Source organism: Otolemur garnettii, unplaced genomic scaffold, assembly GCF_000181295.1.
Source record: "Otolemur garnettii isolate 467f Iridium unplaced genomic scaffold, OtoGar3 scaffold00153, whole genome shotgun sequence".
In the NCBI taxonomy this organism is placed as follows: Eukaryota; Metazoa; Chordata; class Mammalia; order Primates; family Galagidae; genus Otolemur; species Otolemur garnettii.
Genome location: NW_003852548.1, coordinates 828,120 through 852,545, shown reverse-complemented (window position 1 = coordinate 852,545; position 24,426 = coordinate 828,120). Strand labels below are relative to the sequence as shown.

Below are 24,426 nucleotides of genomic sequence, written 5' to 3'. Positions count from 1 at the left end.
GGTGCCTGTGGTCCCAGCTACTTGGGAGGCAGAGGCAGGAGACTTGCTTGAGCCCAGGAGTTGGAGGTTGCTGTGAGTGTGATGCCATGGCATTCTACCCAGGGGGATAGCTTGAGGCTCCGTCTCAAAAAAAAAAAAAGAAGCCTGAATTTATATAGGACCTAAAAATGCTTTGTTTTTTTTTTGAGACAGTCTTACTATGTTGCCCTTGGTAGAGTACCGTGGTGTCACAGCTCACAGCAACCTCCAAGTGTCGGGCTTAAGCAATTCTCTTGCCTCAGCCTTCCAAGTAGCTGGGACTACAGGCATCTGCCATAATGCCTGGCTATTTTTTCCGTTGCAGCTGATTAGCTGGCCCAGGCCGGTTCGAACCCGCCACCCTTGGTGTATGTGGCTAGCACCCTAACTACTGTACTATGGGTGCCAAGCCAGGACCTAAAAATGTTAATTGAACTCATTTGCTTTTAACAATTTGATGAAGGATGACCTCTGGCCTCCACCAGGCAAAGGTCTCTGAGCTCAACTGGGTTGGCAGGACCGAGATTTAAGGATCTTTGAACTGAACTTTGGACTAAACTTTGAACCTTGGGCCTCCACTAGCCTGGGCTCTCTGAGCTCAACTGGGTGGGTGGGGCCAGGTTTAAGTGACTGTGAACTGAACTTTGGACCTCTGGCCTCCACCAGGTGGGGCTGTCTGAACCCAAATGGGTAGGTAGGGCCGAGGTTTAAGCGACTTTGTACTGAAATTTGGATTAACACTTTCACTGGGTAGAGGCTCTCTTAGCTCAAGTTTGTGGGCTGTGCCTAATGTCTGAGCGACTCTTATTTGAACTTTAGACTTGTGCTCCCTGCCAGGCAGCAGCCCCCTGAGCTTCACTGGACAGGTGGTGCCCAGTGCCTGAGCGACTTTGAGCTCTGGGCCTATGCTGTCTACAGAGCTGCAGCCCTCAGTGCTTGACTGGCTGGATGGTGCCCAGTGAACAAGCATCTCTAATGAACTGGGCCTGCACTGTCATCTGGGAAGCCTCATGAGCTTGATTTGGTGGGCAAAGCCAGCACTGGGGGAGTCACTTTGATCAGGGCCAGTACTGCCTACTGATTCTTGTCCCCCTGGAGGCACTGTCTGGGGCTGTGGATTCATCACTTCTCTGCCTTAGTGTAGCGGTGGCAGTGCAAAGGTGAGGAGTAGAATCATCAGGGACAACCTATCAATTCAACTAAAAAAGTATAATTAACATGTTAATAAAGAGAAAAAGTGGAAGAAGCTGAAAATACTCATGAGGAGGAATCAGCTAAAGAATTCTGGCAACATGAAAAATCAGAGCAAATCAACACCTCCTGGGTATGTCAAAGAAAATACAACAGAGAATCCCATCCACAGAGAAATTGCTGAAATGTCAGAAATAGAATTTAGCATATGAAGATAATTATAATGAAGGAAAAGATGAAAACAGAGAACCAAAAATCAGTTTAGAAGTTGTCTCAAGAAATTAATGAATTCAAAGACAAAGTCACCAAGGAAATGGACATAATGAGGAAAGATATACCAGAGCTTAAGGAATTGAAAAAGGTATTTGAGGAGCTTCAAAGTATAGTAGAGTTCCTTAGAAGTAGAGTTGAGCAGTGCAAAGAAAGAATCTCAGATAAAGAAGACAAGACTTTTGGACTATCCCAAACATTCAAAGAGGCAGAAAAATGGAGAAAAAGAACAGAATATTCCCTGAGAGAGTTATGAGATCATTCCAAGAAATGAAACATCCAAATTATAGGGATATCTGAAGGAGAAGATGTACCCAAAGGCACAAATTCTCTGCTCTAAAGAGAAAATTTCTTGGCAGAAAACCCAAGTATTGCAAGAGATACAGAAATACAGATAGTAGATAGTTTCAGAACCCCAGTATGATTCAATCCAAACAAAGCCTAGACATATTGTCATTAATTTTGCCAATGTTAATATGAAGGACAAATTTCTGTAAGCAGCCAGACTTAAGAAAAGTATTACTTACAAAGGGAAAAGTATAAGGATGACTGCTGATCTTTCAGCTGAAACTTTCTAAGCCAGAAAAGGATGGTCATTGACCTTCACCCTTCTTAAACAAAACAATTTTCAGCCCAGGATCCTATACCCTGCTAAAATGAGTTTCATTTGTGATAGAGAAATCAAATACTTCATTGACAGCCACATGCTGAGGAAATGTGCCATGACTCGACCAGCTCTACAGGAAATACTCAGATACATTCTTCATAACAAGCAACACGAGGGTACACCACCAAAGTACACCTACTGAGAAATTAAAGAACAAAGCTTAGCTTCCACAATGGTGAGTGGTATAAAAGCAAGCTCTGGACTTCTGAAAAACAAGATGACCAAAACTCTGCCACATCCATCAATTCTCTCAATTAATGTGAATGGTGAACTCTCCTTTAAAGAGGCATAGGCTGGCTGACTGGATACAAAAACTCAGGCCAGATATCTGTTGCCTACAAGAAATTTACCTTACCTCAAAAGATAAAACAAGACTCAGGGTGAAGGAATGGTCAATGGCATTCCAGGCAAATGGAAAGCAGAAAAAAGCTGGGAATGCAATCTTGTATGCTGATACAATGGGATTCAAATCAACAAAAATAATGAAAGACAAAGATGGACACTTCATACTGGTCAAGGGAAACACACAATATGAAGAGATTTCAATAGTTAACATCTATTCATAACATTAAACAAACCCTAACTGATCTGAACGATATGATATCTTCCCACACTATAATAGTTGGAGATCTTAACACTCCATTGGACGGAGCCTCCAAGCAGAAACTAACCAAAGAAATAATGGACTTAAATAAGACCCTAGAACAAACGGACTTAACATTTATAGAGCACTTTGTCCTAACAAAACCAAATACGCATTCTTCTCATCAGCCTATGGATCATCTTCCAAAATTGATCATATCTTAGGTCACAAGGCTAACCTCAACAATTCAAACGAATAGAAATTATCCCCTGTACCTTCTCAGATCACAATGGAATAAAAGTTGAACTTGACAGCAACAAAAATCTTCATACTCAAATAAAATCATGGATACTAAATAACCTTATGCTACATGATAGCTGGGTCATAGATGAAATCAAGAAGGAGATCATTAGATTTTTGGAACAAAACAATAATGAAGACACAAATTATCAAAGCCTGTGGGATACTGCAAAGGCAGTCCTTAGAGGGAAATTTATAGCATTAGATGTCTTCATCAAGAAAATAGAAAGACAGAAAGTCAGCAACCTAATGGGCCATCTCAAGTAACTGGAAAAGGAAGAACAATCTAATCCCAAACCTAGCAGAAGAAAAAAAATAACTCTATTCTCAGAAATATGAAAATGTAGAGGATATGGACCAATATCTGAAAGCATAATACCTTCCAAAATTCAGCCAGAAAGATTCAGAAATCTTGAATAGATCAATTATCAAGAACTGAAATACCATCAATTGTACAAAAAATAAAAGCCTTGGACCAGATGGTTTCACACCAGAATTCTATCAACACTCAAAGAAGAACTAGTTCCTATAATGCATAAACTTTTCCAAAATATAGAGAAAGAAGGAATCCTCCCCAACACATTCTATGAAGCAAATATCACCCTAATTCCCAAGCCAGTAAAGGACCCAAAGGAAAAAAAAAGAGAACTATAGACCAGTATCATTAATGAATATTGATACAAAAATATTCAACATGATATTAGCAAACAGAATAACAACACATTAAAAAGGTTATACACCATGATCAAGTGGGTTTTATCCCAGACACAGGGTTGGTTCAACATATGCAAATCTATAAATATAATAAACCACATGAATAGAATCAAAAACAAAGACTATATGATTCTTTCAATTGATGCAGAAAAGGCTTTTTGACAACATTCAGTATCCTTTCATGATAAAAACAACTCAAGAAAATAGGCATAGAAGGAACACTGCTTAAGCTGATAGAGGCTATCTACAGCAAACCCACAGCCAACATCATATTGAATGGAGTAAAACTGAAAGCATTCCGACTCCTCTGGAACCAGACAAGGATGCCCACTGTCTCCACTGCTATTTAACATAGTGTTGGGAGTCTTACCCATCGCAATCAGGCAAGAGAAGGAGATCAAAGGAATCCAAATGGGGGCAGAGGAGGTCAAACTCTCCCTCTTCGCAGATGACATAATCCAGACGACATAATCATATACCTGGAAAACCCCAGGGATTCAACTACAAAGCTCTTAGAAGTGATCAAGCTATATAGCAGCATCTGAGGTTACAAAGTTAATACCGTCAAGTCAGTAGCCTTTGTATACGTCAACAATTGTCGAGCTGAGAACAAAATCAAAGACTCTATTCCTTTTATAATAGCATCAACGAAGATGAAACACCTGAGAATATATCTAACAAAAGAAGTGAAAGATCTCCATGAAGAGAATTACGAAACTCTGAGAAAGGAAATAGCAGAATATGTCAACAAATGGAAGAACATACCATGCTCATGGCTGGGAAGAATCAACATTGTTTTTCTTTTTTCTTTTTGAGACAGAGTCTCAAGCTGTCGCCCTGGGTAGAGTGCTGTGACGTCACAGCTCACAGCCCTCTCAAACTCTTGGGCTTAAGCAATCCTCTTGCCTCAGCCTCCCAAGTAGCCAGGACTATAGGTGCCCACCACAACACCTGGCTATTTTTTGGTTATAGTTGTCTTTTTTTTTTTGGCAGGCCTGGGCTAGATTTGAACTCACCAGCTCCCATGTATATGGCTGGTGCCCTAGCGGCTTGAGCTATAGGCACCGAGCCAAGAATCAACATTGTTAAAATGTCCACACTACCCAAAGCAATCTATAATGTAATCCCCATCAAAGCACCAATGTCATACTTTAAAGATCTTGAAAAAATAGTACTTTGATTCATATGGAACCAGAAAAAACCCCAAATAGCAAATACTGTTCTTAGAAATAAAAACAATTCTGGAGGCATCATGTTGCCAGATTTCAGGCTATATTACAAGGCTATAGTGATCAAAACAGCATGGTATGGACACAAAAATAGATACAGTCTATAAAATAGGATAGAGAACCTAGAGATGAACCCAGCCACATATTGGCATTTAATCTTTGATAAGCCTTACAAAAACATGTGATGGGGAAAAGAATCCTTATTTAACTAATGGTGCTGAGAGAACTGGTTATCCACATGCAGAAGACTGAAACTAGACCCGCACCTCTCACCACTGACAAAAATCAATTCTTATTGGATAAAATATTTAAATTTAAGACACAAAACAATAAAAATTCTAGAAGAGAGTGTGGGGAAAATACTTGAAGATATTGGCTTGGGAAAAAACTTTATGAGGAAGACCCCCCTAGTAATTGCAGCAACACCAAAAATAAATAATTGGGACTTGATTAAGCTGACAAGCTTTTGCACAGCTAAGAGTACCACAAACAAAGCAAACAGACCTCAGAGTGGGAGATTTTTGCATGTTATGAATCTGAGAAAGGCCTGATAAATGGAATCTACAGAGAATTCAAATTAAACAATGAGAAAAGTGCAAACAACCCTCTCAGTAAGTGGGCAAGTGATTTGAACAGAAACTTCTTTGAGGATGACAGATGAATGGCCAACAGATACATGAAAAAATGCTCATCATCTTTAATCATCAGAGAAATGCAAATCAAAACCACTCTAAGATATCACCTAACCCCAGCAAGATTAGCCCACATCACAAAGTCCCAAAACACCAGATGCTGGCATGGATGTGAAAAGAAGGGAATACTTCTATACTGCTCATAGGATTACAAACTAATACAGTTCTTTTGAAGAGAAGTATGGAGAATCCTCAAAGATCTAAATGTAGACCCATTACTAGGTATCTACCCAGAAGAACATAAATAATTTTATCACAAAGACATTTGCACCAGAATGTTTATTGCAGCTCAATTCATAATAGCCAAGTCATGGAAGCAACCTAAGTGCCCATCAACCCATGAATGGATCAACAAACTGTGGTATATGTGTACCATGGAATACTATGCAGCCATTAAAAAAGATGGAGATTTTACATCTTTTACATTTACCTGGATGGAGTTGCAATACTTTCTTCTTAGTAAAGTACTGCAAAAATGGAAAGATGAATATCCAATATACTCCATACTACTATGAAATCAACATATAAACAATTACATGTTCCTAAGAACAATAAAACAGGATTATAGTCCAGTTTGGGGGTAGAGGAAAGCAGGAGGGGGGAGGATGTATGGGGGGCATGAAGCGGGATCTCGCCTAATGTGCACATTGTGAGGGTGTATAACATGCCCCCTGGATGAGGGCCTCTTCTACAAATGGAACTTTGCCCTAGAAGTGAGAACAATGTAACCTAAATATTGTACCCTCATATTAATTTGAATAAAGTTTAAAAAATTTAAAAAAATAAAAATTTGATGAAGAATATAAAAACTAATTCATTAACTGCTTTAATATCCTATCACAAGGATTTAATTTTTAAGGTGGCCTACAAAATCCCAAAAGTAAAAATTATATGACACAGTTTGATCCATGCAAAATGATGATATCTATGTGTAGATGCAATAAAGCAGTTGCAGGTTAGGAGATTAGGTATTCCAAATATAAAGTTTCAATCCTAAATCAGTTGAGCCTCCCATATGATTGATTCATATTGAAAGCCAAAAAAGAAATCTGAGGAAGCTGACAAAAATATGGAGATTTCCATTAAATTCAGAAAATAAGATTACAATATTTCATAATAATTATTCTCAAAGTGTCACCCTCAGATTAAACAGCATGAGCATCATGTGGGGAGTTGTTAGAAATGCAAATTCTTAGGCCTCACACCTCCTCGGATCTACTGAATAAAAAGCTCTGGTGGTAGGGATAAGAAATTTGTTTTAATAAGCCCTACAGGTAATTCTGATGCCCTCCCTAAACTTTGAGAATTACTGTTTCATAGTAAAAGCTATATATACTACCATAATTCTTATTGGTGCCTTCTAAAGAATAGAAAACAATACATTCTATCTACCAAGAACAATCAATTAGGATTTTATTAAGGAATTTAATATGATCAATAATTTAGTATTCTGGCCTGTGCAATTAAGAGTTTTATATGATAGGCAAAGAACCATGGGAAATAGAAGAGATTTTAGCAAAAATTCACAGCACGGTAAGTATTCTAAATTCTCGGAACAAATTAGAGCACTAAGCCCTCATAGGAATTAGTAAACAAAAGTCTCTCAATCTGAGAATAAGCTGTTTTAGTCCCTAAAAATAAAAGTAATAGTAATCCCTAAACTATTGCCCCATTCTTAGTACCCTACTTATTTATGGCTCATTCATTAGATAGATACCATTTTTAAAGTAGTACACTATACATTCTCCACTTAAACTGAAAGATTAAAGTCACCTCCAGTGAGTAGACAATTGGTATAGACTTAACACCATAAGCCCAAAGTCAAGATATCAGTCACTCTGAATAATCCTTGGAGTATCAATGGAATGGCAGTGGTCAGATCAGCACCAGGGCTGCTACAGTTATATAAAAACACTGACAGCAAGAACATGAAAATGCCTGACTCCTGTGTTCATTCATGATGCTGTTCTGATTTTTAGGAGGCAGGAGTGTCAATGATGAGCTTGTGAGGCTCAAAAAATGTATTTTTTGACAGATATGAATGTTTTGTTGGACAATAAGAATAATATTGATGGGTGAGATATCATTTGCAGACTATAACCAAACTAACATGTTTTTAGGCAGGCCAGTGAAAAAATTATCAGAGTTGGGAGTAGGGAACATGTATGGAGCAAGGCTGTGGAACTTTCCTTCACAGGGTATGGACAGCCTCTCTGGGACAGCCTGGGCGTGGATTTCTAGAAGTGATTCAGTAAGCACTGGAGCATAACGAGGTCCTAAGAATCTGATGCTAGGAGAAGAGAATCCAAGGATGTTACCTCTGCTCTTTAAGGACCTATGATCAGTGGTTCTCAACCTGTGGGTCATGATAATTATGTAATTACATAATTATGACAATTATATAGCAGAAACAGATGGTTATATAAGGAGATCTACAATTTCTCATAGTAATCAGGAGTTCTCATCAGCCCTTTTATTTGGCATTCTATATCCTTTTCATTCCTTCCTTCATTCACTCAGACTTACACTAAGCATTTCATTTCACACCACCCTTTGTGTAAAGCACTGGGAACATAAAGACCAGTCAGAAAAAATGGCTTCCAAAACCAGTTACAATTCTTGAGGAGCAGAACTCAATACTTTCTCTGGGAGAAAAGTCCTCTTCTCTTTCCTCGAAACTAAAGACTTCTCTTACTTCAATTTTCTCCACAAATCTTTGTAGATGAAGGTCATGTGTTTATTAGAGTCAATTATTCCAGTGATCTCCTGTCATTTGGGTTTATACATTTTACAAACTCTGTATGTTTTTTACTCCTCTTACAGATACCATCACTATGAAGCCCCTATTATATTAAAGCAACTTCCCATGAGTGTTGCTAAGGTTTGAATATATCCCCCAAAAGTTCATGTGTTGGAATCTTAATTCTTTTTATTTTTTGAGACAGAATCTCAAGCTGTTGCCCTGGGTAGAGTGTTGTGACGTCACAGCTCACAATAACCTCAAACTCTTGGGCTTAAGCAATTCTCTCAGTCTCCCAAGTAGCTAGGACCAATAGGTGCTCACCACAACACCTGGCTATTTTTTGGTTGTAGGTGTCATTATTGTTTGGTGGGCCCGGGCTGGATTTTAACCCACCAGCTCTGGTGTATATGGCTGGCACCCTAGCCACTTGAGCTATAGGCACCAAACTTGGAACCTTAATTCTTACCATGGCAGTATTGGGAGGTGAGGCCTTTAAGAGGTGACTGAGTCTTGAGAGCAAAGCCTTCATTAACTGATTAATGCTATTATAGTTAGAGCTAGTTCTTGTGGAATTAAGTTAGTTCTTGCAGGAGTGAATTAATTCTCACTGAAAGTGGGTTGTTATAAAAATGATCTCTGCTTGCTCTTTCAGTCTCTTTAGCATGGAAAAAGCAAATTTGTTTGCTTTTCCATCATGTTATGACATAGTATAAAAGCTCCTGCCAGAAGCTGCCACCATGCCCTTGGACTTCCCAGCCTCTAGAACTATGAGCCAAATCAACTTCTTTATAAATTATTCAGTCTCAGGTATTCTGTTATAGCAACAGAAAACAGACTAAGACAGGTGTTATGTAATTAATTAATGTTCTGTTTCTCTTTGAAGACTAATAAATGCTATTAATCATTGAGTCAGACTTAAGAAATCCTGGTCTCCAAAAACGTTATTATAATTTCATACTGGCCTTCAAACAGTTTCATCTTATAAACGGGCATGAATATCCCTAAATAAATGAACTTGACTTTAAGTACAGACATATCAAAATCTAATATAATCTGCCACTGATCTGAATGAATTGGTAAACATGGTTGTGACTTTATACTATAAATATATAATTAGCCACTCTTAAGTTCCTCCCAAGCAGCACACAGATAACCATGAGAGCATTCACTCCTAAGTCAAAGATGCAAATACCTGATAGAAGGCTGTGGGAGAGTATCTGGACTGGCTGGTACCTGGACTCCTTTTTCCCATTCTTCCTTCCATGTATCAGTAAAGAGGTAATAGCTGTCAGGATTAATGTGGTGAGAATCTGGAATTTTCATGGCACTGATGAGGTCCTTCCGGAATACCTGGGAAGGTAAAGCACATATCTTAAGAAGATCATCACTATGGAACTAATACCATTTAATGTTCTTTTTAAAAGACTATCCCCATCTACTCTCCACTTCCAACAAGGCAAACATCTCTAACTTCCTAAATGGCCAGATCAACTTCTTTTTGGAAAGGTCTGAAGTACTAACAGGGAAGCCAGCTTATTCTGGATTTATTAAAGGGTAAAGGAGTTCTTCCTGAATTATTTTCTTGGGCTCCTTGAATTTTAATCAACAATACAGGTTACTCAAAAAATCTCTATGAAATAAACCTTAACTGTCTTCTTCTTTTTGTTTTTTTTTTTTTTTTTTTTTTTGAGACATAGTCTCACTCTGTTGCCCAGGCTGGAGTGCTATGGAGTCAGCACAGCTCATAGCAATCTCAAACTCCTGGTCTCAAGTGATTCTCCTGTCTCAGCCTCCTGAGTAGCTGCAACTACAGGTATCCGCCATGACATCTGGTTAATTTTTCGATTTTTAGTAGAGATGGGGTCTCGCTTTTGCTCAGGCTAGCTCAAACTCCTGAGCTCAAGGAATCCTCATGCCTTGGCCTCCCAGAGTGCTAGGCTTATAGGCATAAGCCACCATGTCTGGCCAATCCTTAACTCTCTTAAATTAAGCAATAAGAATCCACTGACAACTTATTTATTTGGCTATCACCTCATATTTAAATTATTTACTTAGAAATAATTTTGGACTTACACACCCTCTGTATATATAGGTGTGTGTGTATATATACATACATATATATACACACACACATATATCCATATACCAAAAATTGTAATACTTAAGTCATGTTTGACTTCTGCAATTATAAGAAATATAAGATAACACATGTTATCAGCACATACAGGGTATTACAATTTTAATATGGTTTTTCTTTCTTAAAATACATACATTTTTTGTACCCTCTGTATATATGCATACACACACACACACAAGTACTTGTCATGTATTTTGTAGCATGTCCCCTCCAATTTGGGTTTGCCTGATGTTTTCTCATGATTAGATTGAGATTATGCATTTTTTTGCAAGAATACCACAGAAATGATGCTATACCCTTCTTATTCCATTATATCAGGGATGTATAATATTGATGTTTTATTAGTGGTTATGTTAAATTTGACATAGTGTAGTAGAGTCTTGCTGTTTTTTTCCACTGTTAGGTTACTATATTTCCCTTTGTAATTAAATATCTTGGAGGAGATACTTTGAGACTATAAAAATATTCTTATTTTCCTCAAACCATCATGAACTAATTTTAATGCCAAGTGGTGAATATCTTACATACAATTTTTACTGTGGTATTTTAATGTATTTTCTATTTCCTTCATTCCTTCTATGATTATTAGTTGAGATTCTTATGTAAGAAAAGATCTGTCCTTTCCCCCTCATTTATTTATTTTATCCTTTATTTATAGCATTATAGACTCATAAATATCTATTTTATTCTTTGGGGTAGAATTCAGTATTATTGCCATTTATTTTGTTGCTCAAATTCCTCTATCTTTGGCCATTGGGAGCTCTTTAGTTTGATACCTGTGCTCTTTTGATTTTTTTTTTAACAACTCCTTAATTTCTAATACCACAACATGCTCCAAGTATGTTTATGTCCTCTAATTGGTTATAAAAACTATTGACTTTATATGTCAACTTCATATCCTACTACCTTATTGAATTCTTTTATTGCTTGAGTTAGTTTTATCATTGCTTTTCTACAGTTTTCAAGATAAAGTACCATATCATCTGCAAATAGCTTGCATCTTCTTTACATCTCTAAGTGTTTTCTCTTGTTTAATTGCACTGGTTAATACATCTACTAATATTATGATTAGTAATGGAGACAGTAGGCATGTCTGTCTTCTTCCTGAAATTAGTGGAATTTTAATGGGGAAAATGTTTCCTCATTAATAAGATACTAGGGTTTAGGACTAAGATATGTGCATTTTATAATGCTAAGAAACTATATTACAGTTACTGTTTAATTTTTTATTGTGACTACTGAATTTTGTTAAAGGCTTCTTCAGTGTATATGAAAATATGATTTTTGGCTCGGCTCCTGTGGCTCAAGTGGCTAAGGCGCCAGCCACATACACCTAAGGTGGCAGGTTTGAATCCAGCTCGGACCCACCAAACGACAATGACGGCTGCAACCAAAAAATAGCCGGGCGTTGTGGTGGGCGCCTGTGGTCCCAGCTACTTGGGAGGCTGAGGCAGGAGACTCGCTTGAGCCCAGGAGTTGGAGGTTGCTGTGAGCTGTGAAGCCACAGCACTCTACCTAGGGGGATAGCTTGAGGCTCTGTCTCAAAAAAAAAAAAAAGAAAATATGATTTTTCCTTAGATATATTAAATACACTGCATATTATTACAGTTCATAACACTGAAACAAACTTACATTTCTAGGATGAACATCACTTGGTCATGATGCATATTCTCTTAGTATGGTATTGTAGTCTGTTTTCTAATATTTGTTTAATATTTTTGGCTATTTATAAATGATACTGATCAGTAGTTTTCTTTTTTTTTGTTAGGTTTAAGTACCAGTGTTATACATGCTTCATAAAAGGTATTAGGACATTTTCCTTCCTTTCCAAGGCGCTAGAATAATCTCAAAATTACTGTGATTATTTGGTACCTGTGAAACCATTTGAACCCAGTCCTTTTTAGTGGGGGGGAGGTAGGTCCTTAATAACTTTCTCTACTACTTCTATGGAAATTGATCTCTTTATGGAGTTAATTTCAGTAATAATATTTCCATAGAAAATTATTTATCTTATTTAGGTTTTCAAATTTATTTGCACAGATGCCATAAAGTACAGGCAGTCCTACTTTGCACAGCAGTGTGGGACACTCATTGCAGCCTCTAATTCCTGGGCTCATGAGATCCTCCCAAGCAGCTGGGACTACAGGCGTGCCACCATACTCTGCTGATTTAAAAAAAAATTTTTTTTTAAATTTTTTTGTAGAGACTAGGACTCACTACATTGCCCAAGCTGGTTTAGAACTCCTAGCCTCAAGCAATGCTCCCACCTTGGTCTCCCACAGTGCTAGGATTACAGGTGTGAGACGCCATGACCAGCCTACTGTCTATTAACTTTAATGTCAAGGTATAGAGTTTGATAGATATTCATCAGATCTACTTTATTATTTATACTGTTTACATCTATCTCAATTTTTTGTTTACTTAATCTGTCTGAGACCATGACAGGTATTTTAAAGTCTACTATGATTGGTGTGTTTCTATGTCTCCTTGATACTCCTATAGTTTTTGCTTCATAAAGATGGTTCTTGTGTTATTCAGTGCATAAATATTCATAGGTATATCTTTGTGGTAAGTTATAGCCTTTATTGTTAAAAGGCCTCCTCTTTTGTCTTTGGGGCTTGAATTCTACCTTGTCTGATATCAGGATCGCTCCCTCTGGGCTATTTAAATTTCTATTTTCCTAGTATACCTTTATCTAGCTCTTTATTTTTAACCTTTCTGAATAGGTGCTTTAGGTCAGCTCTTATATATGGTATATAGTTGAATCTTATTTTGTGAGTCAAAAAGAAAATCTGAGTCTGAGCTGTGTGGAAAGCTCAAATGCTATTTATATTTACTGGTAAGATTTACATATTTGGTCTCAACTCTGTCATGTTTTATAATTATATGTATTATGTTATATTTTCTAGGCTTCCTTCTTTTTCTGCCATTGGTATATACTTTACTCTTTTATTTATACATATATTTTATGTTTTAGATGGGTTTTGTTCTGTTGCTGAGTTTGAAGGGTAGTTGTATAATCACAGTTCACTGCAGCCTGGAACTCCTGGGCTCAAGTGATCCTCCTGCCTCATGTCACCATGCCCAACTACTTTTTAACATTTTTGTAGAGACCTGGTCTCGCTATGTTGCGCAGGCTGGTCTTGAACTCCTGGCCTCAAGTGATCTTCCTGCCTTGGCCTCTCACAGTGCTGGGATTACAGGCATAAGCCACCACACTCGTCTTATTCATAAATATACTTTTTAATCTAGGAAGGCATGTAGTTTTATCCCAGTTGTTATCCTCATAGTTAGAACTTTTAGAAATGCCCTTAGTCTCATTCTCTTTTTTAAGGTTTTCCTACCTGGTTTATCAGTTAAAAAAAATTTTTTTTTGAGATAGAGTCTTACTCTGTTGCCTTGGGTAAGAGTGCCATGGCATCATCATAGCTCATAGCAACCTCAAACTCTTGGGCTCAAGTGATTCTCTTGCCTCAGCCTCCCACATACCTGGAACTAAAGGTGCCCACCATCACTCCTGGCTAGTTTTTCTATTTTTAGTAGAGAGGGGGTCTTGCTCTTGCTCAGGCTGGTATTGAACTCCTGAGCTCAAGGGATCCTCCACCTTAGCCTCCCAGATTGCTAGGATCAGTTTTTATTGCTACCAGTGAACTCCCTTAAGGGTAAGGAGAAGAAGAATGATTAAGGGTACTGTGGAACTCAGTGAGGGCCCAAACCCTGGAAAGGAGTCCCAGCTGTGTTTAAAATTCAAATGTCAGGGGTAGGAGACGATGCTATGGGTACAGCTACAACTTGGGCTTATATTATCCTCTGGTTGAGTGGGCCCCTAAGTGAAAAAGAGGTATAGAAATGTGTTCAGCAGCCTGGAAACATGATTTAAATGGCTGTGGAAGCCTTAACTTTGTGATTCTGCCTTTTCAAAAACAGAAAAGTATGTCATGAGGTCTGAAGCTAACCTGGCAATGATTCTGGTGATGAAGGCTTATTTAACATCTAAGCAATGAGGGGAACACTTTCACATAAAAGCATATCTACCTTGCTCTATATCTCATTATTATACCTATTATATCTACTAATTTCTACTCTGAAAAAATATCAAACAACCAATTGCAGGTATCAGATAAATATGTCCACATTTCTGGAAGATCAGAGGAAGAGATGCTTTTAAGCAAATATTTTAGACTTTATTGCTCATAAAGTTTCTCTGAGGAAAAAAACACTGTCCAAGTTCTATATAACATGAAAGTAAAGGCACAGGGCATGATCTAACAAAGTAATTCTCAGTGAATGTAGTTGAATTTATTTATTTTTATATTATTTTATTTATTTATTTATTTTGAGACAGAGTCTCACTATGTTGCCCTCAGTAGAGTACCATGGTGTCACAGCTCACAGCAACCTCCAACTCTTGGGCTTAAGTGATTCTCTTGCCTCAGCCTCCCAAGTAGCTGGGACTATAGGTGCCCACCATAACACCCGGCTATTTTTTTGTTGCAGTTGTCATTGTTGTTTAGCTGGCCCAGGCTAGGTTCGAACCTGCCAGCCTGGGTGTATGTGACCGGCACCCAACCCACTGAAGTATGGGCGCCACCCAGTGTAGTTGTATTTAAACGGACATAATTTCTCAGAGTATAGGACTAAATAATCATATAATCAAATGATGCCATTTAAACAAAGAAGGGCTTATTCCATTTGCTATTTTGCAGGGACAACTCTACAAATATTTGTTGGTTTCACCTACAGAAGATTTAGAGTTAATAATATGACCTGAGCAAATTAAAAGAAGAAATCTACCTTAAACATGCTAGTTGGCCAGGTAGCAACAAAATGATCTTCCTACCAAGACTCCTGGCCAATTAAAGTTAATTTGGTGCTGCACAGGGAACAAGCTAAGTCTACAGAAAGCAAAAATTGGTAGTTTATTACATAATACTTTGTGTAAATGTGTAAGAAGGGATCACAGACATATCCATTTAACGTGTTTTACACAGAGCACAGTGTTCTGAGTGACTAGTAGGAGACACTGAATCACCATTTTGTTTAGCACTCTGATCCATTTCTATAAATGGCCTTTAATAAGCCAGCAATTAAGTAGTGGTGGCAATTTACAATTGCGCTAAACTACTGTCTTTCTGAAAGAAGAGTGCTATACAGCTAGACAGAGTACTAGAGCCAAGGATTTATCAGTATCCTAAAGTATTTCATTATTTTCTAAGCAATACTCTTTACAAAATAGATTACAAAATTATGATTTGAGCTTAATAATACTACACCACTTAGTGTAGTATATAAATCTTAACACAATAACTAAGAAAATGAGGTGAAGGCTATGTTAACCAGTTTGATGAAAGTATTTCAAATTGTATATAAAATCAGCACATTGTACCCCATAATTGCATTAATGTACACAGCTATGATTTAATGAAAAAAAATACACCACTTAATCACACAGCACAAGCCATAACTGCTTAAGAAATCTATATAAGAACAGATAATCTGTTATAAGTAGCCTAGAAACATTTATATATATATATGTATTATTTATATACATACATATAAATATTAACATAATAAGTGAATGGTACATCCCCAAAAGGTATGTCCACATTCTAATTCCAAGAATCTGTGGATGTTACCTTATTCAGAAAAATAGTCTTTGCAGATGTAATTAAGTATCTTCAGATGAGGAGATTATTCTGGGATATGCATATGAGCCCTAAACTGAATGACAAGTGTCCTCATGAAAGAAAGGCAGAGGAAGATTTGAAACAGAAAAGGAGGAGGCAATGTGACCTTAGAGTATCGATGAATGCTGCAATCCACCAAAGGCTGGAAGAGGCAAAGAAAGGAATCGACCCTAAGATCTCTGGAGGGAGTTTCAACTAGCTGATTTTGGATTTTCTTACCTTCACAACTGTGAGGAAATGAATTCCTGTTGTTTTAAGCTACTTAGTCTGTAGTAATTTGTTACAGCAGCCCATGGAAACTCATACATGTCTGCCAAACAGAACAGTAACTTGAAGTCTAGACAAAAGGTGATATAAACGCAGAGGCCAGTGAAATCTGGTCCTTTTGTATGGCTGCAGAAATACCTAACCCTCCAAAAAAGAGGTACTCTGTGAAGTCTGGGAAACTTGAATTAAACACCAACAAACTTGTACTTGTTTTTAGTAAGCAAATGAAAACTAAATCCAGCGATTATAATGTTCCCTTCCCCTTTAGAGAAAAACAGCAGACATGTGATAAGCCTGATTTCAATTTTACAAACAAGCCAAATTAAACAGCATCAGATCCAAGTTTTCTACAGAAGCATTTTAAGTGTGAGAGTCTGCCTTATCTTGCTATAGATGTCAAACATCTAAAGAATGAGACAGAACATAAAATGTTGAAGAGGGAGATAGGAATGTAAGTTTAGTACTCAGATAATTATCTGAAAAGTGATATAAAAATATATTTAACCAAGCTGGTCTCATGAACCTGCTCCTGATAAGAAAAGGCATTTTAAGGTTTTTAAAACTGAATATAAACAAGATAGCTACAGCATCCTGGTTAGTGACATGAGTTTTACACACATACAGTGGCACATACATATACACATATTTGTATATGTTTTCATGAAGAGACAATAAAAGGATAAACCAAAAACTTTTTAAAAAGTTTACTGTAGAAGGGGAAGAAAACAGAGAAAGAAAGACACAGGCTGGATCTCTCTGAATGTATGTTGTTTCATAGTTTCAAGTTTGAACCAGACAAATGTTTTATATAATTAAAAAAAGAAAAGAAATATGGGTTCTGGGACAGACAACCTGGATCGATCTACTGGTTTCATTCCTTAGAACCTTTTGGCAAGTGATTCAAATTCTCTGTGTTTCAGTTTACTTGTGTGTAAAAAGGGGATAGCATTCACCTCACAGGGGTTAATGTAATGATTAAATTGGGTGAACATGTATAAAGGGCTTAGCATGGCATTTGGTTCATAGTAATTGTTAAGTAAATGCTAGAAGTAGTTATTTTCTTATGATCATCATAGTCTTAGATTTCCTTCTAAAAGCAGAAAGATGTACATCCCTAAGGTCTTCTATCTAATCCATAAAGTAATGGTTGCTGAGGTAAGAGAGATGTGAGTTCATGGTTCAATCAAAACATGCATGCTTTAGCTCCCAAAGATAGAGTTCCCAAGGAAGAGTTCCATCAAGAACTTTAACCCAATATTCCAGAGGCCAAAAGGTAACACAAAAACATCACAAAATAAAACATGGTCAATTGTTGCTATATAAAAAAGCTCATGAATGAGGGATATGGATGTTGACACTGACCTTTCCAAGTAATTAAGTTGAGAAGTTTTACAAGTTCTTAATAGTGAGCCTATTTTATATGCACTGTTAGTTTCTCCCCAAATTCCTACAACAAAAAGGTTTTGTACTTACCAGATAACTGCTCATTTATGGTCAAAGAGGAGATTCACAGGCTAACATACAGTCCAGAAGCTATGCCAAGTCCAACACTGTGTGTACATCTGGCCTCTCAGATGCTTGCAGAAACAAAAGATGCTTCACTATGAATTCAATCAGAACATCAGTGCTCAACCTGCCGGAGCCACAAAATGACAATGGCCTTCCTGGACAATGCTGGCTTTTACTATTCTCATTAATATCTCTCAATTGGCAGTTTCTTAAAGTATATCTAGTCTGAACATCTGTGTAACATTTTTCATAGGAAAAGCCAAAATAATTATTTCCTGTATAACAGAAAGTAGAACAATGTCTGGTCCATGTGAATAAAGCAGAGATTGATCAATTTTGACTAACAGTCACTGAAATCTGAGACTATACATAACTGACCACAAACTGATGTGCCACCCTAAAAGCATAAAACAGCTGTAAACTGGTAATTACATTTAATCAAAATTAACTATAATTGTACAATCTTAAGGCAAAAAAAGATTTTCAGTTTATCTAGAAGAATCAACCACTTAAAGCAGAAAAAACCTAGCAAAGAGTATATAAGCCTGTTCTTACATGATAACAAAGGTACCCAGTATTGTTAAGACATTGTATCCCACACTAATTTTTCCAATGAATTAAAGCTTATTCAGTTTCTAAATTTAAAACTCTGAAACCTATTGAAATATTTTTCATGGAAATATTTTTTCAAATAGTTTAATTTTCAGCTTTCTTATAAAGAATAAACACAACATTCCTGGTGACTATTGGGCTGACACCAACTGGAACATCAACTACCATAAAGCAATGTACTTTTGAGTTGCTTAGGTAAATTGTATTTTGTCCCCTACTCTGTACCAAATGGAGTTTTATGTAACCTGGTGATGGAGAAGGGGGAGTAATCAAGTGTGACATGGGGATCTGGGCAATTTTCATTCAAGAAATGACATTGAGGTTTGCTGTGCAAATTATTCTCCTTTCTCCTTTCCTTCGATGTCCCTTTTTGGGCAATAATTGTGCATTTACAGCTTAGTGTTCTTTAGAAATACAGGTAAAATGGCTAGGTGCAGTGGCTCGTGCCTGTAATCCCAACAGTTTGGGAAGCTGAGGTGGGAGAATTGTTTGAGGCCAGGAATTCAAAACAGCCTGGGAAACATAGTGAGACCCCCATCTCTACAAAAAATAATTTGAAAAATTAGCCACACATGATGGTATGTGCCTGTATTTCCAACTACTTGGGAGGCTGAGGAGGAGGATCACTTGTGCCCATGTGTTTGCAGCTGCAGTGAGCTATGCCATATTATTACACTTCAGCCTGGGTGGTGATAGGTTGAGACCTTGTCTCTAAAAAAAAAAAAAAAAAAACAGAAAGAAAAAGGAAATATAGGTAACATGATGCAAACAGGCTCTACTTGAGAATATATAGTATTCTCCACTGAATTAAAATACACAAACTTTCACTCTGTTGCTATGAAAGTTTTGGATGATAATAAATAGACTCCAGGCCTACAGATGACACACAGTCAATCCTTTAGGAGAGGCTGATATGTTTTACAGATCAGACTAGTATTAAGTGAAAATATCCTAGCTTTTGAGAAAAAATGGTAATATGTTCTAATTGGTCATCTAGCGCTATGTGCTTTTTCTAGGGAATTATTTTTTAAAAACATCTTTAAGGATATGGTCTTTTTGAGAATCAGATGGAATCTACCAGCTCAGGAAAAAAAAACACACATAAGAACATACCCTTAAAAATCTGTATACAATTTACAGAAGGAACACAAAGTCTCTGAACCCTATGTTTGATTCACACACCCCTAGGAAATTCCTCTCCAGAAGATAAATCAAAAGGAGACATGCATAGAAAATCTCACTTATGTACTAAATATCAAATAAAATATGTATTTATTAATGCAGGCCATTAAAACCCTGAAAAAAGGGTAATTTAAATGGCACATCAATGACTAACTCCCAGTAAAAATAAAAGGTTCAAGGCTTCTGGTTTCATCTTAGACCTGAAGAGAGTCAGAAAAAAGAAATTACCATCTTTACAAGAAGAAAAAGGCAAGACAAGCAGAAAATTAACAATTTTTTCATGAACCCATTAGAAAAATGAGTCACAGAACAAATGGCCAATTCAAAGAGAGAAAGATACTGGCAGGGAGACACAGGTTAGAGCATTTGCTTAGCTCAGGTAGAAACCTCAGTGGGACCATTAAACTGGAAATTCTGATTAATTGCTGGAAGCCAAGTGGAGCCTACTACAGGAGTATGAAGTTGTTAAGAGGCTATACTCATAAGGGATTCCCATCTTCTTGTAAGCTTTTTCTTCAGAAACCCAACTAGGCTCACACAGAGAAGAAGTGGAGCAGGAAACCTGTAGAAAACTCCCTGAGTGGTACTGTCTAGGTCCCTAGTGCTTAGTGCCCTGGTTTCCTTATTGAACAAAAGGCTTCATCTGCAGGGGAAGGATATTAAGTGAGAACAACAGTATAATTTCAGTACTTCTGGGGAAGGGAAAAGTGCTCAGTCTCAGCCTCCCTGTGTCACTGAAGGAGTAAAAAGCCTTAATCTATAGGAGGCAGAAATTCAAGAACAAAGACTGAGAACATCAGAGGACACCTGCCAGAGGAAGATAAGGAAATAGAGGGCAGGGATAAAAAGGTTCCACCTGCCAAGACTACCTCCCCAATCATCCCCCACCACAGGACAACTATGTACTCCAAAGACTAAGACTTAATTAGAAAATTAGAGAATATTGCCCCCTCCCTTATATCCTACAACCATGCTAAAGCCTATAGTGATAATATCAGTGAATAACAGCTGGGAGAGCTACAAGAGTCGGAATTCTTCTGAAGACAAGCACAAAAAGACCCTAAACCAAGGGAAGACACAAAAACAAGGTCACCAGAGGAATAGCAAGTCTCTGATGCCTACAGCAATAAGTTTCAAACACCTTAATACATTGTTGGCAGGACAGAAAAATGACAAAGCCACTTTGGAAAACAACCTGGAGTCCCTTAAATAGTTAAATAGAGTTACTATATGACCCAACAATTTTACTCTTGAGGGTATATTCAAGACAACTGTGAACATATGTCCACGTAAAATCTTACACATAAAGGTCCATAGAATTACTCATAATACCCAAAAGTGGAAACCACCCAAATGTCAAAATGTGATATATTCATACAATATAATATATTCAGTCATAAAATGAAAATACTGATATATGCTATGGCATGGATAAACCTTGAAAATATTATGCTTAGTGAAAGAAAACAGATACACAAGGCCACATATTGTATGATTCCATTTATAAGAAATGTTTGAAATAGGCAAATCCACAGAGTTATAAAATAAATTAATGGCTGCCAGGGGCTACAGGTAGGGAGATTGGGGAATAACTGCTAATGATAGAAGGTTTCTTTCTGGGGTGATGAGAATGTTCTAAATTTAGAATGTGGTAATGGTTACACAACTCTGAGTATACTAACACACACTGAATTGCATACTTTAAAGGGGTGAATTGTATGTTATGAGGATTATATTTCAATTTTTTTGGGGGGGGAGACAGAGTTGCATTTTGTTGCCCCAGTAGAGTGTGATGGCATCATAGCTCAAAGCAACCTCAGACTCCAGGTCTCAAGTGATTCTCTTGCCTCAGCCTCCCAAGTAGCTGGGATTATAGGCACCTGCCACAATGCCCGGCTATTTTTAGAGGCGGGGGGGGGGGTCTCACTCTAGCTCATGTTGGTCTTCAACTCGAACTTGTGAGCTCAGGTGATCCTCCCACCTCAGCTTCCCAGAGTGCTGGGATTACAGGTGTGGGCCACTGCACCCAGCCAGGATTGTATTTCAAAAAAGACATGTTAAAAAGGGTGATTATTGTGTCAATGGACACCACCTGAGAATCCTTGCTGTCCATTCCCACTCAGCAATGAGGCAGCCCTCCTCCTCAATGGTGTTAGCAGAGTCTGGGTAGGTAGTCTGGGCTGTTACCATCACCCAGTAATGTGGTACCCCTCACCACCATCACATTCCCTACTATCAGTGGAGGCAACAAGGTAGGAATTTCTACCTCTACCAAGTAGTAATGGGACTCCCTATTTTTGCTTCCCAGAGATGTAAGAGAGCTAGGATAGAGCCTAGGAATTCTGCAACTGGTTGAAAAGAATCAGCACTGTCTTCCTCACTGGCAAAGGACTGCTAAAACAGAAGATTTAACTAAGACTTGATGTCTCACAATGTAATACCAAAAAATCCACGATACAACAGAAAATCACTTATCATATTAAGAACCAGGAATGAGAAGAGACAATAAACAGGCACCAACACTGAGATCATGAAGATGTTAAAATTATCTGACAAGTATTGTTTTGGTTTTTTTTTTAGACAGAGTCTCACTCTGTTGTACCAGGCTGGAGTGGCATAGTGTCAGCTTAGCTCACAGCAACCTCATACTCCTGGGGTCAAGTAGTCCTCCTGCCTCAGCCTCTGAGTAGCTGGGTTACAGGTGCCCACCACAATGCCCAGTTAATTTTTCTATTTTTAGTAGAGTCAGGGTCTTGCTACTACGCAGGCTGGTCTCGAACTCCTGAGCTCTAAAGATCCTTATGCCTTGGCCTCCCAGAAGGCTAGGATAACAGGCATTAGTCATCAAGCCCAGCCATCTGACAAGTATTTTAAAGCATCTATAAATAAAAATGTTTCAACAATGCAAGGGTACATTTCAAAACAACTAAGAGTATATTATACATGTCTTACCACAAAAAAAGTGAGGTGATAGTTATGTTAATTAGTTTGATTTAAGCATTCCACATTGTATATCAAATCACCACACTGTACCCCCTAAGTGTATACAGTTATGATTTAGTAAAAATTGAGTTAAAAACAAATCAATGAATAAATAATAAAATCATAGAATAATTTAAAAAAATTACAAACACTATTAAAATAAAAAATAGTGTGATCAAACAAAGAGGCTATAAAGATCAACCAAGTGGAAATTTTAGAATGGAATAAATACAATTACTAAAATAACTCATATGTGATAGGCTCAATGAAGAATGGAATTAACCAGCAGAAGAAAGAACCAGTAAACAAGAGAAATTACTCAGTCTGACTGACAGAAAGAATATACACAGGAAAAAAAAATAAAAAGATCCTGAGACACAAAACATAACAAAACATCTAATATTCATGTACCTGAAGTCCCGAAAAGGAAGGGAAAAAGAAGGTGGAACTGAAAAAATATTTGAATAAATAATGGCTGAAAATTTCTCAATCTTGGTAAAAGAAGCTGACCAGACCCTGAACAGGGTAAACCAAAACAAATCCATGCCCAGGTACAACATAATCTAACTTTTAAAAACGAAGGCCAAAGGAAAGTCTTAAAAGCAACTGGGAATGAAATGACTCAACTACTTGGTGGTAAGCAGATTTCTCATTAGAAACCATGGACACCAGAATGAAGTAGCACGTTTTCCAATTGCTGAAAGAAAAGTACTACCATATCAGAATTCTCTATCAGGTGAAAATATCCTTCAGAAATGAAGGAGAAATCAAGTCATACACAGATGAAGGAACAATTAAGAATTTGCCACTAGTAGACTGGCCTAATAGAATGCCTAAAACAAGTTCTTCAAACAGAAAAAAATTAACAAAAGGGCGATGCCTGTGGCTCAGTGAGTAGGGTCCAGCCCCATATACTGAGGGTGGCAGGTTCAAATCCAGCCCTGGTGAAACTGCAACAAAAAAATAGCCAGGCATTGTGGTGGGTGCCTATAGTCCCAGCTACTCAGGAGGCTGAGGCAAGAGAATCGCCTAAGCCCAAGAGCAGGAGGTTGCTGTAAGCTGTGATGCCACAGCACTCTACTGAGGGCAATAAAGTGAGACTCTGTCTCTTAAAACAAAATGAACAACAAAAAAAGAACAATTGGAACATCAGGAATAAAAAGAGTACAAATATGAGTAAACAGATTATCCTCTTGATGGTTGAGGCAAATATTAGAAAACTGCCTAATGTGGTTCTAAACATATGTAGAGAAAATATTTAAGACAATTATAGGAGGGAATGAATAAATAGAAATGGTAAGGATTCTATACTTCACTCTAAGTGCCAAAATATAGAGATCAGTAGACTAAGTTATGTTTGTAAAAGGTACTACCAAGAGCAACCACTAAAAATCTATACAAAGATACCCACTCAAAATTGTAATAGATAAATCAACATGGAATTCAAAAAATTGTTCAAGTAACCTACAGAAAGATAGAAAATAAAACAGAGAAACAACAACAAAAGCCCAGAGGGAACAAATAGTAAACAAACAATAAATTGGCAGACTCAAGCCAAATCATACCAAAATTTGTATTAAATACAAATAGTTTAAGTACACCAATTAGAACACAGAGATTGACAGAGTAGATTATTTTTTTTT

At 37.4% G+C, this 24,426-nt stretch overlaps 1 protein-coding gene across 1 annotated transcript in view; it reads right to left on the bottom strand.

The window, feature by feature from the left end:
* Positions 1-24,426, bottom strand: part of JADE3 (jade family PHD finger 3) — a gene marked incomplete at its 5' end in the record, with an annotated part of 102,659 nt that overhangs the window by 71,193 nt on the left and 7,040 nt on the right. The window contains 2 exons of the mRNA XM_012811276.2: positions 9,600-9,757; positions 14,189-14,199. Of these exons, the coding sequence (XP_012666730.2) occupies positions 9,600-9,757; positions 14,189-14,199 (169 nt within the window). The remainder of the gene's footprint in view (positions 1-9,599; positions 9,758-14,188; positions 14,200-24,426) is intronic.